The following is a 17,317-nucleotide window of genomic DNA, read 5'->3' as shown; positions in this document are numbered from 1 at the left end:
CTGCCAACCTAGCAGTTTGAAAGCACCCAAAAAAGTGCAAGTAGATTAATAGGTACCGCTCCGGCGGGTAGGCAAACAGTGTTTCCATGCGCTGCTCTGGTGTCGGTGTTCTGTTGCGCCAGAAGCGGCTTAGTCATGCTGGCCACATGACCTGGAAAAACCGTCTGCTTAAGCGGACAAACACCGGCTCCCTCAGCCTGTAAAGCGAGATGAGCGCCGCAACCCCAGAGTCGTTCGTGACTGGTCTTAACTGTCAGGGGTCTCTTTACCTTTACATAGTATGAACTGGAGCAGAATAATCAGTGACCAGGCCTAGAAGAAGAAGAAGAAGAGTTTGGATTTGATATCCCGCTTTATCACTACCCGAAGGAGTCTCAAAGCGGCTAACATTCTCCTTTCCCTTCCTCCCCCACAACAAACACTCTGTGAGGTGAGTGGGGCTGAGAGACTTCAGAGAAGTGTGACTAGCCCAAGGTCACCCAGCAGCTGCATGTGGAGGAGCGGAGATGCGAACCCGGTTCACCAGATTACGAGTCTATCGCTCTTAACCACTACACCACACTGGCTCCTCAGCACACGTAGAAGTTAAGGTTAAGCTCAACACTTCTGTGGATTTCTACAGGCCCAGTGGAATCCTGTTGCTTACCTATTTGAAGGCATGGTCATCTGACAGGTAGTCAGTAGCAGTTGGCATGGTGGGGTGGAGATGCTTAACACTCCCAACAGCAAGTGTCATAATGTGGTTTGCCAGTGCAAGGGTTGGGGGGGGGTAATGTGCACCCACTGGGGCCGATGCACCCCTTGGCAGGCAAATCCCCCTGATGCCTGCAGAGAGGAGACCAGGCGGTGCTGTTCTGCCTGCCTCCCTCTGTCTGAGCCTGCTCACCGTCCCAGAAATGTGAGGAGTGAGCAAGCGCTGGCCAGCTGGCCATTCAGCAAAGGGGCCAGGGATGTGGCAGGAAGACCAGGTTGGACTTTGAGGCCCAGAGACCCAAACAGCAGCAACTCAGCTGGTGGTAGGCCAGTAAGTGTATCCTCCCAACCACAATGTCTGCTACTATAAAAAGGTAAAGGTACCCCTGCCCGTACGGGCCAGTCTTGACAGACTCTAGGGTTGTGCGCCCATCTCACTCAAAGAGGCCGGGGGCCAGCGCTGTCCGAAGACACTTCCGGGTCACGTGGCCAGCGTGACATTGCTGCTCTGGCGAGCCAGAGCCACACACAGAAACGCCGTTTACCTTCCCGCTAGTAAGCGGTCCCTATTTATCTACTTGCACCCGAGGGTGCTTTCGAACTGCTAGGTTGGCAGGCGCTGGGACCGAACAACGGGAGCGCACCCCGCCGCGGGGATTCGAACCGCCGACCTTTCGATCGGCAAGCCCTAGGCGCTGAGGCTTTTACCCACAGCGCCACCCGCGTCCCACGTCTGCTACTATGGATAATGTGAAAAGGCATGGTATGAAACGAGGGCTGTGCAAGTTGCTTTTGCTCTGGAGCATGAATAAATCGTATGGTTCATAGAGAGGGGGGAATGAATGGTGAAATGGGAGCATGCACAGACTAAAGGTCAAAGAGCGAGTTGGCAGTAAATCACACCTTTAAAAGTTGGAGTTAACTCTTTCTTAGCAGAAATACAATTTTCTTTCTTTTTTTTTATTGATTTCAATTCATTATACAACATCAAACATTTAGACAACAGAGAAGACAAACAAAACACCAAGAGAGAGAGAGAAAAAAAGAGGCAAACAAAGAAAAAGACATTACATACCATAAAACACTAACAAATTATACTTACATTAACAAATATTTACTAAGTCACACAACATTAATTGACTTCCCTTTGTCTCGGCTTCGGAATGTGTTACAGTGGATTTTCTATCTGCAGTTTCATTTTCATAGCACTCTTTACATCGCAAGCGTTATATCGAGCCTACTGTGATTTTTAAGTTTTTTACATCTGTTTCAATATATATCATAAATTTATTCCATTCATTATTAAACTTTGTGTCTTTTTGGTTTCTTATTTTCTGTGTCATTTTTGCCAATTCTATATAATCAAATAGTTTAACTTGCCACTCATTGATAGTTGGGATTTTTGATGTTTTCCAATTTTGTGCTATTAGTATACTAGCAGCCACTGTTGCATATTGGAAGAGAGTTTGGTCTTCCTTTTTGATTTCCTTTTCGCAGAAATACAATTTTCACAGATCTGGCTGAGTGTCAGGTCCAATGAGCACAGCAGCTCACATCTAGTATGAATCAGTTACAGAGACTGAAAGTCTCTGCTGCCCCACAGCTCCCTGTGTTTCACCCCTCTTCTGGTTCTGGGAGGCCAGGGAAGAAAAGGGAATTGTAGTAGCAGGAGGGGGAGATAGCCATGACTCTTCACCAGCCTGACTTATTTCTGCTTCTTGGTTTCGAAGGTGACCCGGAAACTACAACTAACCCAGAACGCGGCAGCTAGACTGGTGACTGGGAGTGGCCGCCGGGGCCACATAACACCGGTCCTGAGAGATCTGCATTGGCTCCCAATACGTTTCCAAGCACAATTCAAAGTGTTGGTGCTGACCTTGAAAGCCCTAAATGGCCTCAGCCCTGTATACCTGAAGGAGCGTCTCCACCCCCATCGTTCAGCCCAGACACTGAGATCCAGCGCCAAGGGCCTTCTGGCGGTTCCCTCATTGCGAGAAGCCAAGTTACAGGGAACCAGGCAGAGGGCTTCTTGGTAGTGGCGCCTGCCCTGTGGAACGCCCTCCCTTCAGATGTGAAGGAAATAAGCAGCTATCTTATCTTTCAAAGATATCTGAAGGCCGCCCTGTTTAGGGAAATTTTTAATATTTAATGCTGTATTGTTTTTAACACTCAGTTGGAAGCCACCCAGAGTGGCTGGGGAAACTCAGCCAGATGGGCCGGGTATAAATAAACTATTATTATTATTATTATTATTATTATTATTATTATTATTATTTCCCTCCTCCCATTTCTGCCTCTAATTCTGGACTTCTCTCTGCCACCGACTCTCCCAGCTCACTAAGCCTTGTTACGTCTTCAGCTTCCAACACCTGCCCTTCCCCGTCTTCTCCCTGTGGCTGCTTCTCGTTGTTCCCCCGCCACTCCCCATGCTCTGAACCTTCTTCCCTTGGTGGTTTCCCAACTAGTTCCTCCCACTATTCCTCTGCATCCAACCAGCCCAGGACACTAACCACCCCCTGCATAGTCCTTTCACACTGTCTGAATATGCGCCTGTGCACAGGACTGGCTTGGAACATTTTGCCACTTGAGGCTAAACAGAAAATGGTGCCTCCGAGACCAGGGAGAAGAGTCGATGGAAGAAGATTGGAAAAAAAATTAAAGTATATTTACAAAAATATTGTAAAATTAATGAATGTTAGAAGTATATTGGAATGAAGTTATACGGTTTTAGCAGAAGGGTTATTAAGAATTATATGAATATTAAGTGTTAATGCGTTAAATTGGGAAATTGAAAGTTAAATTGTATTATGATAAATTAAAGATTAAATTGAATAAGAGGGAAAGGATTTGTTGAATTAGATAATCTGAACTAGAATACAAAAAAGGGAGGTGCGAGGAAGTCGAGGAACAAGCTAATGAAAGATTTGGATATAAAATTTGGATGTGTGTGGTTTTTTTATGTTGTATTGTTGTATTGTTTCTATTTCTTTTTTCATTGTTGATGTATTGTTTGTTGAATTTATGTATTGTTTTTTCCCCATTGTCTTTCTTGTTATAAGTATAAAATATCTAATAAAATGTTTTATTAAAAAAATAAATAAACAGAAAATGGTGCCCCCCCCCTTCTCCTCATCTGCCATCCACTGAAGCACCCTGCTGCTCCCACCGAAGCTGCCTCCTTCTAGACCCATGGAAGCTGCCCCGTGGGGAGAAAAAAGGAGGCTAGGGAGGAGCAGGCAGCAGAGGTGGTGAAGCAGCAGCCAGTTCTCCCAACTGTCCCCCAATCTGACGCCTGAGGCAGCAGCCTCGCTGTGCCTCATGGGTGGGCCAGCTCTGCTTGTGGATCTTTGCTGGAGGGACTTTGGGAAATCTGTAAGGACCTTTTAGGAATGGAGGAGAAATCTATTAAGAAACAGGAACTGAGAGACAAAGGAGCACATGGGAAAGGTGTACTGAATATCACTTCCTCCTGCCCTATACTTGTGTCTGTGACATTAACATAGGAGAGTGCTGGAGGTGAAATAGTTAAACAGGTTACCCAATCAGAACCCAGGGGGGTGGAGTCAGAGGGACTATAAAACCAGCTCTGGGAGGGGCAAAGGAGGAGTTTGTTGGGAGTTGGGTGATTGGTTGGAGTGGGAGTGAATTGGGATAGAGTCTGTGGGTAGGTTGAGTTGGTGTAGTGAAATAAGCTGAGGCAGGAACAGTTAGGAGCTAGGAAGACAAGTAAATATCTGAGAGGTGGTTTAGTGAGTAAGAGCAGGTAGCGGAAGTTATAGGTCTGGATAGGCACCCCGTGATTGTACAGTGGTACCTCGCAAGACGAATGCCTCGCAAGACGAAAAACTCACAAGATGAAAGAGTTTTTTGTTTTTTGAGTTGCTTCGCAAGACGAATTTCCCTATGGGCTTGCATTCCTATGGGAAACCGTCAATGCATTTCCTATGGGAAACCGTGCTTCGCAAGACGAAAAATTCACAAGACGAAAAAACTCGCAGAACGAATTAATTTCGTCTTGCGAGGCACCACTGTAATTAACTGAGACCGTTTATGAAACCACACGCTTGTTAAACTGCAATAAATAAACAGAAGTTTATGTTCCAATTTAACCCTGGCTGGACTCAGTATTTTCCCAGGTAGGGCCTGGGTGGTGGCAGCGAGAAATAAAGTGGTGGCACAGGGATCAATAGACGGTGAAACGTCCGGGGACCCTGTGTGATCGCCAACAGTGTCCACCTAAAGTTGTTCTCTCTCTCTCTCTCTCTTTCAGCATATGTCATGAGTTGATGCTCTAATAGCATTAAGAGGGATTTCCAGATGAAACACCACTTAGAGCTGCTTCTGGTGTCGTAAAGGAGGAGCGCTAAGTAGGAAACGCCAAGAGCATGGCACGTACTTAGTCTCATATGACATTGTGCATTTTTGTTTCATTGTGATCATGTGCCAGGAAACTCCCGGCCAACTGCAGTTTCCCAGCACAGTGAAGCATATGCATGTTTCAATTGCCACACATGATTATTCCGTTTCCACTCTTCCCCACCCACCCCAACCCCCAGCAAGTAGTGATATTCATGTAGATAACTTGTCACATTTGTAGTGGCCCTTAGGAGAGAAGCAACCAAGCAAATCTGTTTGATCAGACCTTTCCCACTCATTATGTAGACTGCTATCTGCATTAAAGCTTTTAACCATTACGTACACCACAGAGCTAAAGCTATTGTTAACCTAGGTGATGGATTACAATTCAGAATGTTAATGTTACCTAAAGGAACACTTTTCATGTATGTTGCTGTAAAATAAACAAGGTCATCAAAATTAAATGGGATGTCAATGGTCTACGAAGATCACAAAGTAAACAAAAGTTCTTAAAATAAGCATGAAACCTGAATACCCCTGAGATTGTCGTGTATCAAAGACATTTGTTTATATGAAGTAAAGAGAAAATTACTTACTGGTAATGCTGTTTGTCATAAGTCTACATCTAGGCCCATCAGACTGCAAAAATCCATCATGATGAACAATGCTGTGTCTACTTCTAAGAGGAGGCGAGGAGAATGTGAAAGTGACTCATTACATTCAATTTTTTAAAGAAAATATAATATTATGGGCTTGTAGCTTATTCACTGGCAAGTCCAAACAATTGCCATTTAGTTCTACTGTAAAATAATCAATAATCCACTTTAATGCTTTCCAATAACATGGCAGATAAGTCCAAATGACGCATATTGACAACAAGTTTGTCAGCTATAAACAAATTATTTTAAAGGCCATGCTGTCATTACATTTCTTTATTCTAATTTTTAAAATATTTGCAGGGAGGCAGAAAGAAAAAGCCAATGGGTGCATTTTTTTAATAGGACAAGATTCAGATATCGCTCCCAGAACATACCCAAAGGTTCACACATCTTGTACCATATTTATTTGGGTCTATGGGTACTAAGATAATGGGTGGCTATCTTCAACTGAGTTTTACGCAGAGTAGACCTGTTGAAATTAATGGGCCCAACTTAATCATGCTAATTAATTTTAATAGGTCTACTCTGAGAAAAGTTAGTTGAGTACCACCCAATGTATTTAAAGCGTTTCCCCTCTCCAGAACATGGTCAGTTTGCTTAGAACAGCCTCTTGAACATGATGCCCTGAAGACGTCCAACTTCCATTAGCCAAAGCTGCCACAGGGATGATGGGCATTGCAGTGCAAAACATGTGGAGGGCACCAGGTGAGGGATGGCTTGCTTAGAATGTGTTTCTCAGGTATTGAAGAATGAGATAGGCCTACTGGAGTACGTGGACGTGAACCAGAAGACTAATGTAAAGATTATAATTGTTGGTAACAACCTTCAAATAGCCTTCAGAAGATGCCTCAGTGCCTGTGTTGGGACTCTGCCATCAAGGGCAACATTGGGCATGTACCTCCCAAAAGGCTGCTTCACATCCCATAATGTCAGCCATCCATGCATACCTTGGCAAGAGGTTTGTGGACTGACTGCACTAGTTGTTTCCTCTAGGAAAAATGAACATTTGGTTTCCTAACCCATATGTTTTGGGGGTGGGTTGGTATTATTTTTCAGCTGACCAAAAAAAAAGTGTAGCGACTGTTCCTACACTGAAACCCAAGATAACTCAGTACAGGATGAAGTAAAAGCTAGAATGCGAAATGGCTTAGTGCTTTTACTATTCCCGATTAAGTAATATCCAGTTAATGTGTGTGTTTTTCCTCCTGAAATTTTACACATGCATGGCTACATTCCAAAATATATCAATGAGAGTTCAGAACACAAATGCCAGTTTTCCCTTTTGTAAATCTGCTCCTTTTACATTGTGATACGTTCCATGTGGTCATTCATTATAATTGCAACAGAAGTGGGATAAGTATGTTTTTTTGCACAAAACAAAACAAAAAAAGGAGAGGGGCATGGGGAGGTCACCCATGGAGGTGATGAAATTGACCCATGGGAAGAAGGGGGTATTTAATCTCCCATTGCTGATAGGTTAAGTGTATCTTAGAGTTGGACAAGGAGCCAGCCATGAAGGGAGGTTTTCTGTTCAAGATAAATGAGTTCCCTTCCTTCATGAGGCCATTTCCCTGGCTACCTGATTTCTTTATGACATCCTGGCAGCCACTCCAGTTTGTCTCTCACTGTGAGACAGTCAGCACCACACTCCTAGCACGGCAGGAAAAATAAACTCATCCAAACCAAGTAAAACACTTGGAAAAACATTGTCATGAATTGTGGTTGACTTGAAAGTTATGCATAAAGGGGTGTGTTTTTTTTTTTAATGTGGTAGGGAAGGCAAACCATGTGGAGACAGGCACTTCTTTATTCGAGTTCCTTTGAGCTTCTTCGAAGGATGCTGGCTTGGAAAAGGCACATGAATGCGGAGGTTGAAATGAAAGGGAACAAAATCAGTTGAGTGCAAGCTATGTTAATTTGACCACAGATCACTTGACCTTGTCCAGAGAAATGCTCAGACGGGACTGTGCGCACATGAGGTTCCCTCCAGAAATCAGATTCTCGGGCAGAAAGTGTGCAGGATGTGAAAATGTAACTGTCACTTTCTTTGGTTCCACTTTGGTAATCTTCATAAGGCCAAAAATAACTGCACCCACTCAAGAGTAGAGCTGGGTTCTTCTTCATCATGCAGGGAGGATGGTGTTGATGCCTTTGAGGAGTGGGCATGCAGGTCCAGCCGCCCACGCACCCCAAATTCTTGGACTTTGGTTTCCAGTGTGGTGTAGTGGTTAAGAATGGTGGACTCGTAATCTGGTGAACCAGGTTCGATTCCCCGCTCCTCCACATGCAGCTGCTGGGTGACCTTGGGCCAGTCACACTTCTTTGAAGTCTCTCAGCCCCACTCACCTCACAGAGTGTTTGTTGTGGGGGAGGAAGGGAAAAGGAGATTGTTAGCCGCTTTGAGACTCCTTAAAGGGAGTGAAAGGCGGGATATCAAGTCCAAACTCTTCTTCTTCTTCTCTTCTTCCTCAGTGGTCAACTTATAAGATGTGACTGGCAGTTTAGAGAATCATAGAATCATAGAGTTGGAAGAGACCACAAGGGCCATCGAGTCCAACCCCCTGCCAAGCAGGAAACACCATCAGAACACTCCTGACATATGGTTGTCAAGCCTCTGCTTAAAGACCTCCAAAGAAGGAGACTCCACCACACTCCTTGGCAGCAAATTCCACTGTCAAACAGCTCTTACTGTCAGGAAGTTCTTCCTAATGTTTAGGTGGAATCTTCTTTCTTGTAGTTTGGATCCATTGCTCCGTGTCCGCTTCTCTGGAGCAGCAGAAAACAACCTTTCTCCCTCCTCTATATGACATCCTTTTATATATTTGAACATGGCTATCATATCACCCCTTAACCTCCTCTTCTCCAGGCTAAACATGCCCAGCTCCCTAAGCCGAAACTCCCTTAGAAGAATCTGTGCTGGTAATAGTGATGAGGATAGTCATTTTTCAAAGACACGTCTAGGGACTTACAGAACAACCTAGGACAGAGAAGACTTAAGGCTTTGCATCTATGAGCTGTGTGTGAAATCTTCACAACCCACTGCCTGCACTCCAAATCACTTCCTGAAACATTTTAGGATTGTTAAATAGATCCTGGGCCTGACCTAGCTGAGCCTGCTGTTGTGCCCCTCATTGCACCATCTCATCACTAGTGCCCCAAACACCTTCTCTACGCTCTTCACGTTGCCTAGAGCTGCCTCTCTTTGGCCACACCTATTATATTCGGCTGTTGGACATGAATTGAGAAAGCTAGAGGCAGTGTTGAAATGAAGCTGGGAGCGATGCCAAGGCTCTGGAATTCCATCCTCAGGGAACTTGCCATCTCTTTCATGGTTTTGTGCCATGTGGCAAAGGGATTTCATTACCAACCTTCCTCCTTATCTTTTAGAGACATTTTAACAGTGAAGTTTGATCGGTTGGTGTTTCTATATTACCACTATTTTAAGTCGGGGTAGCCAACATGATGCCCTCCAGAATTTTGGACCACAATTTCCCTGCAGCTGGCTGAGGCTGATGGGAATTATAGTCTACCCCTATTGTCATAGAATCATAGAATTTAAGGGTTTCCCCCCCTCTTTTTCTTTATTGCTGTGGAATGTATGTTTCGTTCTGCTGCTTCTGGGCATTTAACTCTGACTTCAATAATTTTCTTTATTTTCTTTTTAAAAAAGTATTTAACACCTACTGTTTTTAGACTATTAGCTACCTTGGCAAGCTATACATGCTTTAAATAATATAAACAAAGTCTGTCTTAGCTCATCTTAAGGGTTTTGATGTATATGGCATCTGCTAAGGGATAGCAAAATTTCCAGCAATACGTAATCCTAGTGCTTTACCATTGCTTTGGTTTGGTGTCCTTGCTCAGCTGAAGAAAAGGCAGGCCTCTTTACCAAACCTGGAAAGGCAACGGATTCTGTACTGAACACAGTTGCCAGGTGCCCAGTCATGTTGCATCTTCTTCCTTTCTTAGCAGCTGGAAGAGAAGAAAACATGCATTGATGTCCTTCCCAAACCTGCAATACAGATATAAAAGGATATAATGTGACGGATTAAAATTGATATAAGCAAACATAAAATGCTTCAAAGTTTTTGCTGTTTGAACTGCTCACTTGTCCTGCAGACTTTATACTGGTGGTTGACTAAGGTTGCCCCAAAAGTTGTTGAGCTATTTAAACGAATGCCAAAAGAATGTGATTTTTCAATTGACTTGCCTAAGATCCAGAACAAAGCACTGCCTACTGGACATATGGCAGCCCTAGGTTTATAATTGTTCCTTTTACAGGTGTATTTCACTGGCTACGAAAAGGCCATAATCCCCAAAACACAACTGCTCCAAAAAGTTTCAAAAATTGAAGAGTTGTCCAGACTAGTTATTGATAAAAGAAAAGAAAAGAAAGTCATGTCGAAAGCCACTGAATAATGTCCTCTTTGGTTCTGGACCAAATGTGAAGACATATTTCCATAACAACTGCTTGTTTATTAATTAAGATGTTTGTTAACATTCACAACTGGTTAAAAAGATATTAAAGCATGAACCCTAAAAGACTTTGCGCAACTGATCCTTCTCCTTTCCTTCTTTCTTTCCTTCCTTCTTCCTCTCATAAAGTGTGCGTACCTGTTAAAGATTGCACTAAAATGGATAAAGCAAAAAATACACTTTGGTGAAATATGGAAAACACAAGCATGACATACTCTACAAAGACGAACCCTTCAGTTGTTATGCAGTAGAGCTTCTATTCATTGAATATGCAAATAAATAATAATAAAAATGCAAAAAGTCGTAAATGAGCAACAAGAATATAAGTAAAAGAGAGCTCTGCTCTATGAGAGCGAGATTGAAAATATGACAGGAAATATTAAGCGGGAATGTATTTCTCTTCAGCTTTCTGTAGTAAAAAAAATAAGGCAAAGAGGAGTCGTTCTAGAGGATTTCTTGACCACTCTTGGTTGCAATATGTTTTCTGTGGGGAATTTTTTTTTTAGGGTGATCCAATAGGATTTTTATTACATTTCATACACCAACCAACAATGGGTTCCACAGCAGCCTAGAACTGGATAACCTGGCTCTTTCTCTTCTTGTCTCCTCCCAACTCGAAGTGCTTGCACCTCTTAATGGCCAGCATCCTCTTTGACCTGCAGTTGGGCTCCACACATTCCAGTCTCAGCACGATCTTCTTTGTGGTCTTTGCCTTTTTGCGGAAGATGGGCTTTGTTTGGCCACCATAGCTACTCTGCCTGCGATCATATCGCCGCTTTCCCTGAGCATGCAAAGACTCCTTGCCCTTCTTGTACTGGTTTACTTTGTGGGGCTGGTGCTTCCCACACTTTTTGCAGTAAGTCCTGCGGGTTTTGGGGACGTTCACCATCTTGCCAGCATCAACGTTGCCTCCACAGAGAAAGAAACCTGTGGGGAAAATGTTGAGTTAGGAAATGTCATCTTAGCCACCAACGTGATACTATAACAAACTTTCTTTTCTTCTTGCATGCTGTCATGGAATCAGCTCTTGTTTCCAACAGTAAAGTTCCCTTCTCCATACCATTGGTGTGAATTATCTTCTACAACAGAAGGACCCAGGTTATGCATGCAGCATGTGGGAACATGACAAATGTCATATGCTGCTGATTTAAGCCACAGATGACTGGAAGATACATGCAATTCGACTGGCAGCTGGATTAACCCTGATACAATCATCTTTCAGTGCATCAGAAGATCCTTTGGAAAAGGACCAAGAATTGTAAATCTCTCTGATATTAAGAATTCCTTTCTGGAGAGTGTAGGTTTTAATTTGGGCGCCATAGCTCAATATGCTTGTGTGTTATTCACATTATGTGCTGATGGTTTTTGCCAGTCATCTGTACAACTGCCTCTTCGACTTCTCTGGCGTAGAGAGAGGGGTGGGGGTGGGGAATGGTTGTATTTCAGTAGCAGAGAAATGATGTTGTGTTAATTAGTGATACCAGACTCAAAGGTGTTAAGAGGCAGAACTATAATCCTGGCTCTCATTAACTGTTTCATTCTGAATCTTCACATGAATTTGTATATTTAATCAAGAAGCTTGCTTTGTAATTGCTCCATAAAAATCCCTGTAAAACTATTCAAAGGGAATTTTTCTGCACGGTGAATAAAACATTCAAACCCTTCAAGTGCTATGAACATTCTCCTATTAAACACACTCTGTATCCCCTGACTATTGAATATTGTTAGGAATGGTCTATTGTGGGGGAATCCTGCAAACCAAACCAATTAAGTCCCTGCTACATTTTAGGCATGCAGCGTGATCCTTTGCAGGTTTAAGTAGAATGGAGGCTTACTCCCAAGCAAGCCTGCACAGGAGTGCATTCTCAATGCGATGCTAAAGCCGGAATCCTAAACCTGCTTACTACAGAGGAGATCCCATAAAACAGAGAGGGGCTGACTTCAGAGTACAACTTGCAGCTTTGGATATTATTTCTCCATGGCCACTGGTCCCATCACCTCCTGGCAAATAGAAGGCAAAGAAATGGAGGCAGTGAGAGATTTTACTTTCTTGGGCTCCATGATCACTGTAGATGGTGATAGCAGCCATGAAATTAAAAGACGCCTGCTTCTTGGGAGAAAAGCAATGACAAACCTAGACAGCATCTTAAAAAGCAGAGACATCACCTTGCCAACAAAGGTCCGTATAGTTAAAGCTATGCTTTCCCCAGTAGTGATGTATGGAAGTGAGAACTGGACCATAAAGAAGGCTGATGGCCGAAGAATTGATGCTTTTGAATTATGGTGCTGGAGGAGACTCTTGAGAGTCCCATGGACTGCAAGAAGATCAAACCTATCGATTGTGAAGGAAATCAGCCCTGAATGCTCACTGGAAGGACAGATCGTGAAGCTGAGGCTCCAATACTTTGGCTACCTCATGAGAAGACTCCCAAGGAAAAGACCCTGATGTTGGGAAAGATGGAGGGCACAAGGAGAAGGGGACAACAGAGGATGAGATGGTTGGATAGTGTTCTTGAGGCTACCAGCATGAGTTTGACCAAACTGCGGGAGGCTGTGGAAGACAGGAGTGCCTGGCGTGCTCTGGTCCATGGGGTCACGAAGAGTCGGACACGACTGAACGACTAAACAACAACAACAAGAGAGATCTGCAATGGGCAGAGATCCTGCACTAAATAACTCATGCTCATAATCTGTGATGATAGCCCAGGCACTACCCAATAAATGCCCATTCAACAACCCTGTTCTCAGGTGGAGCCTCATCTGGTGAAGGTTGAGGGAAGACTGCGGTTGGTGGGACATCTCTCCATTTGCTGTGATGGACCAGCCTCCTTACTTAGACAGCAATCCAACAGTCCCTGGAAAGGCGTCTCAGGGACCACCGGATTGCAGTCTAAGTAACAAAGTTACTTTGGCCTTTTTTCACCCTAACTTTTGAGCTTCTCTTTCTTTTCCTTGCCAGATTCCATTTCTTTCCACATATCGCCCTCCTCCCCTCCATGACGACGCTGACCAGACATAACCCAGATGGCAGACAGCAGAGGAAAAACCCTCTCCATCACTTGACTTCATGCACCCATTTAAAGATAAAACACAGGAACAATCCAGCTAAAAATAATCATTCCTTGTTATTTTTTTCATTCTTCAGGGGAGGGAAGAAAGATAAGCCTGCAGTCCTCAACACTCTTACTCATTAGTTAAGAGAAACTCCCAATTAAGGCTGACATTCTACGCAGACTTGCTCAGAGGTACATTCTAGTTAAATCAATGGGACTTATTTCCAAGTTAATAAGTTTAGAATCGGACTGTAAAAGAATTTAGAGTTGCAGCTGATATATTTCATGAACAGCAGAAATAAAATCAATGAAGAGTTTCTAGTTTCAATGTTCCTGTAAGCAACTTCAGGCCTTCTTAAAAATCAGGGCCATTTCTCTCATTACAGCAAAGCTGCTTGTGATTCACAAAAGTATAAATGAGTCAAAGGAATCTGATATTTAAATATATACGCAGCCAATAGATAAACAGTTCAAATCCATCTTGATTAATCTTTTATAAAGGCATACCTATCTAATTATTAACAATATCGTCTATTTTTGTTTCTATTCTTTCCATTGCTTCATAAGACAAAATGACAGCACACACATATAAGGAGGTGCCATCAATAGGCTCAGGGATATCGGAGATTTGTAGAAGTGTGTGTGTGTGGGGGGAAATAGAACAAACCCTATGCGGGCACCTGAGTGTCAGCCACCCCCCATCCAAAAAAGAAAGGAAGGGGGGAGGGAAATCCAGTGAGAACCAAGCATATTTCTTGGGCATTGCATTCTGGGTGACTGTTGAGAGGACAAAATGGCACCCCTTCCACTGTCCACAGAAAGTCAGAGATAACCATTATTGGAAAAAAGTAACAAACGTAGTAACTTTCTATATGGAAAAAAAGATACACACACAAACAGAAGGTCGGAGATAATGGGACACTGAATGGTGGGAGTGGCAGCAGGAGAAGCTGTGTTGTTCTCCCCCTTGCCAGGAATGATGGGCTGGCGTAAGGTCTGAGCTACACTGACCACATTACTCGCCCTGTTAAAATGACATGACTATACTGTCCATTTTCATTTCTTGGAAGGGGAGGGAGAGTGCAGGAGCTCTATTCTGGAGCAGGCTCCCACTCTGGATTGGGGCCCACACCAGTTTCTGCAAATGCATGGTCCTACGCCTAAACCAGTGAGCCTAGGGCTTGCCGATCAGAAGGTTGGCGGTTCGAATCCCTGCAATGAGGCGCGCTGCTCTGGTTTGCCAGAAGCGGCTTAGTCATGCTGGCCACATGACCCAGAAGCTGTCTGCAGACAAACGCCGGCTTCCTTGGCCAGTAAAGCAAGATGAGCGCTGCAACCCCAGAGTCGTCTGTGACTGGACCTAACGGTCAGGGGTCCCTTTACCTAGGCCTAATAACACTTTAAGCAGACGGAGAGTTGAAAGGTTATCAGCCCTCTGAATTGGGGCCAGAGGAGAATTACAGGTTGCCACAAAAGTGGAGGAATAAGTTCTCACCTTCCAACATGTATCAGCAACAAACTCTTCCAGCTAAAGCTTATGACTCATTCTCAAGAACACACCACACTTGACCTGTGATATCTAGAGTGCATTTTACTACAATATTAATCAACAGGATCAATGTTTATTATAAGAAATTGGGATCTTATTTGAACTTAAGCTGCAATAAAACCAAATTTGGGTTTGGCTGCCCTGTCACATGATGGCTGTTCTTTATGTTCCCTATATAAGTCCCTCTGTAAATTGTCAGCCTACTATGGGGTACATTTGCTTTATTGTTGGTGGCAGTAGACTGTTGCTGTTCAAATTTCAATAGTTTTTGACAGCAAGATTATGCGTCCTAACAAAGGGGTGTAGTGGGGAATAGTCTCTATATCTGTCATCTTTGCGACTAAGAAAAAATGAAGCCCAGATTTTTGGGTTACTTGTGGGGTGAAGGGCGACGATGACTGTTTCAGTGCACTTAAGCAATACATTTAAATGTGTGATTTATGCAGTCTGACATTGACTTTAATTTAGCTCATGTTACAAGTCAAGTAATTCGGTCCTTAATGAAGTGTGTTTCGCATGACATACTGAACATGTGATCTGACAATCGCTGCTTTTAAACAGGCCTAGGTTACATTTTCTTTTTGTCATTGAAAGTGGCCTGTCAGTTCATAAACTTGAAACAAGGCCTGCTGACCTGTCATTTTCCCTGAACTGTGTTATTGAAGTCTATGGAAGGCATACATTACAATACGCTCTTGTTGTAATCGGATGAGAGACAAGGAAAAAGTGCACACTGGTTGCACTGTTATACAGAACACTTCAGAATTGTGTAGGCAAGTCCTACCTCTCTCTCTCCCCCCCCCCCCATTTTTGAAAGCAAATTAGTGGGGGGATGGGACAAAAGAGATTTCTTTAAAAAAACAAACCCCAAAATACCCCCCCAAACAGAAGGAAAGTACTCATCTGCTCAAAGAGAGGCTGACCACGACTATCCAGCAATTGGGACACACCTAAGGCAAGAGCTTTCTTGGGAGAAAAGCAATGACAAACCTAAACAGAATCTTAAAAAGCAGAGACATCACCTTGCCAACAAAGGTCCATATAGTTAAAGCTATGGTTTTCCCAGTAGTGATGTATGGAAGTGAGAGCTGGGCCATAAAGAAGGCTGATTGCCGAAGAATTGATGCTTTTGAATTCTAGTGCTGGAGGAGACTCTTGAGAGTCCCATGGACTGCAAGAAGATCAAACGTATCCATTCTTAAGGAAATCAGCCCTGAGTGCTCACTGGAAGGACAGATCCTGGAGCTGAGGCTCCAATACTTTGGGCACCTCATGAGAAGAGAAGACTCCCTGGAAAAGACCCTGATGTTGGGAAAGATGGAGGGCACAAGGAGAAGAGGACGACAGAGGACGAGATGGTTGGATAGTGTTCTCGAAGCTACCAGCATGAGTTTGCCCAAACTGCGGGAGGCAGTGGAAGACAGGAGTGCCTGGCGTGCTCTGGTCCATGGGGTCATGAAGAGTCGGACACGACTAAATGACTAAACAACAACAACAACAACAACAAGGCAAGAGCTGAACACTGCTGGCCTAAAACATTTTGATGCCTGAGGCAGAGGACAAGATGGTGCCCATTCCATTTCATGCCATAAGTGGACTGCTGGGTGAATATTACCACAACACTGTGTTGGGAAACGGTGCCAATGCCTCTCCCCCAACGCAACGCTGCTTGGATGATTCATCATTCCTGTGTCCCATCGCACTGATGTGACCCATATCCAAGGACATGAGCACACGACACCAGCAGAGTCCAAACGGAAGCTGAGCCTTGAGGTGTGACATCTAAGCCTAATTTATTATGTATAAAGTCTAACGTAACAGAACAAAGAAAATATGGCTCCTCTCCTCCTTTCTGCCTCGGAGAATAGCAAAAGCAATACAGAACGGAACTTCCACTCACAAGGCTCCAACAATCAGTGCTGGAATGTAAACACACAGACATGTGATAAAACAGGGGTCAGCAACCTTTTTCAGCCATGGGCTGGTCCACCGTCCCTCAGACCTTGTGGGGGGCCGGAATATATTTTGAAGGGGGGAAATAAATGAATGAATTCCTATGCCCCACAAATAACCCAGAGATGCATTTTAAATCAAAGCACACATTCTACTCATGTGAAAACACCAGGCAGGCCCCACAAATAACCCAGAGATGCATTTTAAATAAAAGCACACATTCTACTCATGTAAAAACACGCTGATTCCCGGACCATCCGTGGGTCGGATTGAGAAGGCGATTGGGCCTTAGGTTGCCAACCCCTGTGATAAAACAATCCTGTATCTGGAGAGGAGGAATGAAATTCGCAACACACTGCTGCCTGAAGAGTGTCTTCCCCTGCATCTGAGAGCAGCAGGCAAGCTCAGCCAAGTGGCTCACAAACACTCCTGTTCTTCAGCATCCCTCCACTACCACCCCAACACCCACTGCCCAGGATTCGACTTCCACCCTGTTCTCCCTTCCCTCGAAGAAAATGCTCTGTGAAGCAGCACCCTGTTACAACTGAAGGCATAAGCAAGAACTACTTTTCAGCGCT

General features: G+C 43.9%; 1 protein-coding gene and 1 long non-coding RNA gene across 2 annotated transcripts in view; one reads left to right on the top strand and one right to left on the bottom strand.

Annotated features, from left to right (window-relative positions):
• The window catches only part of LOC310675257, a 105,020-nt gene that overhangs the window by 49,682 nt on the left and 38,021 nt on the right, over positions 1-17,317 (top strand). The gene's annotated exons all lie outside the window — the stretch shown is intronic.
• Positions 10,679-11,110, bottom strand: LOC310675235 (large ribosomal subunit protein eL42-like). Its single transcript, XM_083435517.1, has one exon. The coding sequence runs from the start codon at positions 11,071-11,073 to the stop codon at positions 10,753-10,755; it is 321 nt and encodes a 106-aa protein (XP_083291643.1). The 5' UTR covers positions 11,074-11,110; the 3' UTR covers positions 10,679-10,752.

The sequence above is a fragment of the Podarcis tiliguerta genome (genome assembly GCF_965153285.1).
Source record: "Podarcis tiliguerta genome assembly, chromosome: 3".
Taxonomy (NCBI): Eukaryota; Metazoa; Chordata; class Lepidosauria; order Squamata; family Lacertidae; genus Podarcis; species Podarcis tiliguerta.
This window is presented reverse-complemented; position numbering and strand designations above follow the sequence as displayed.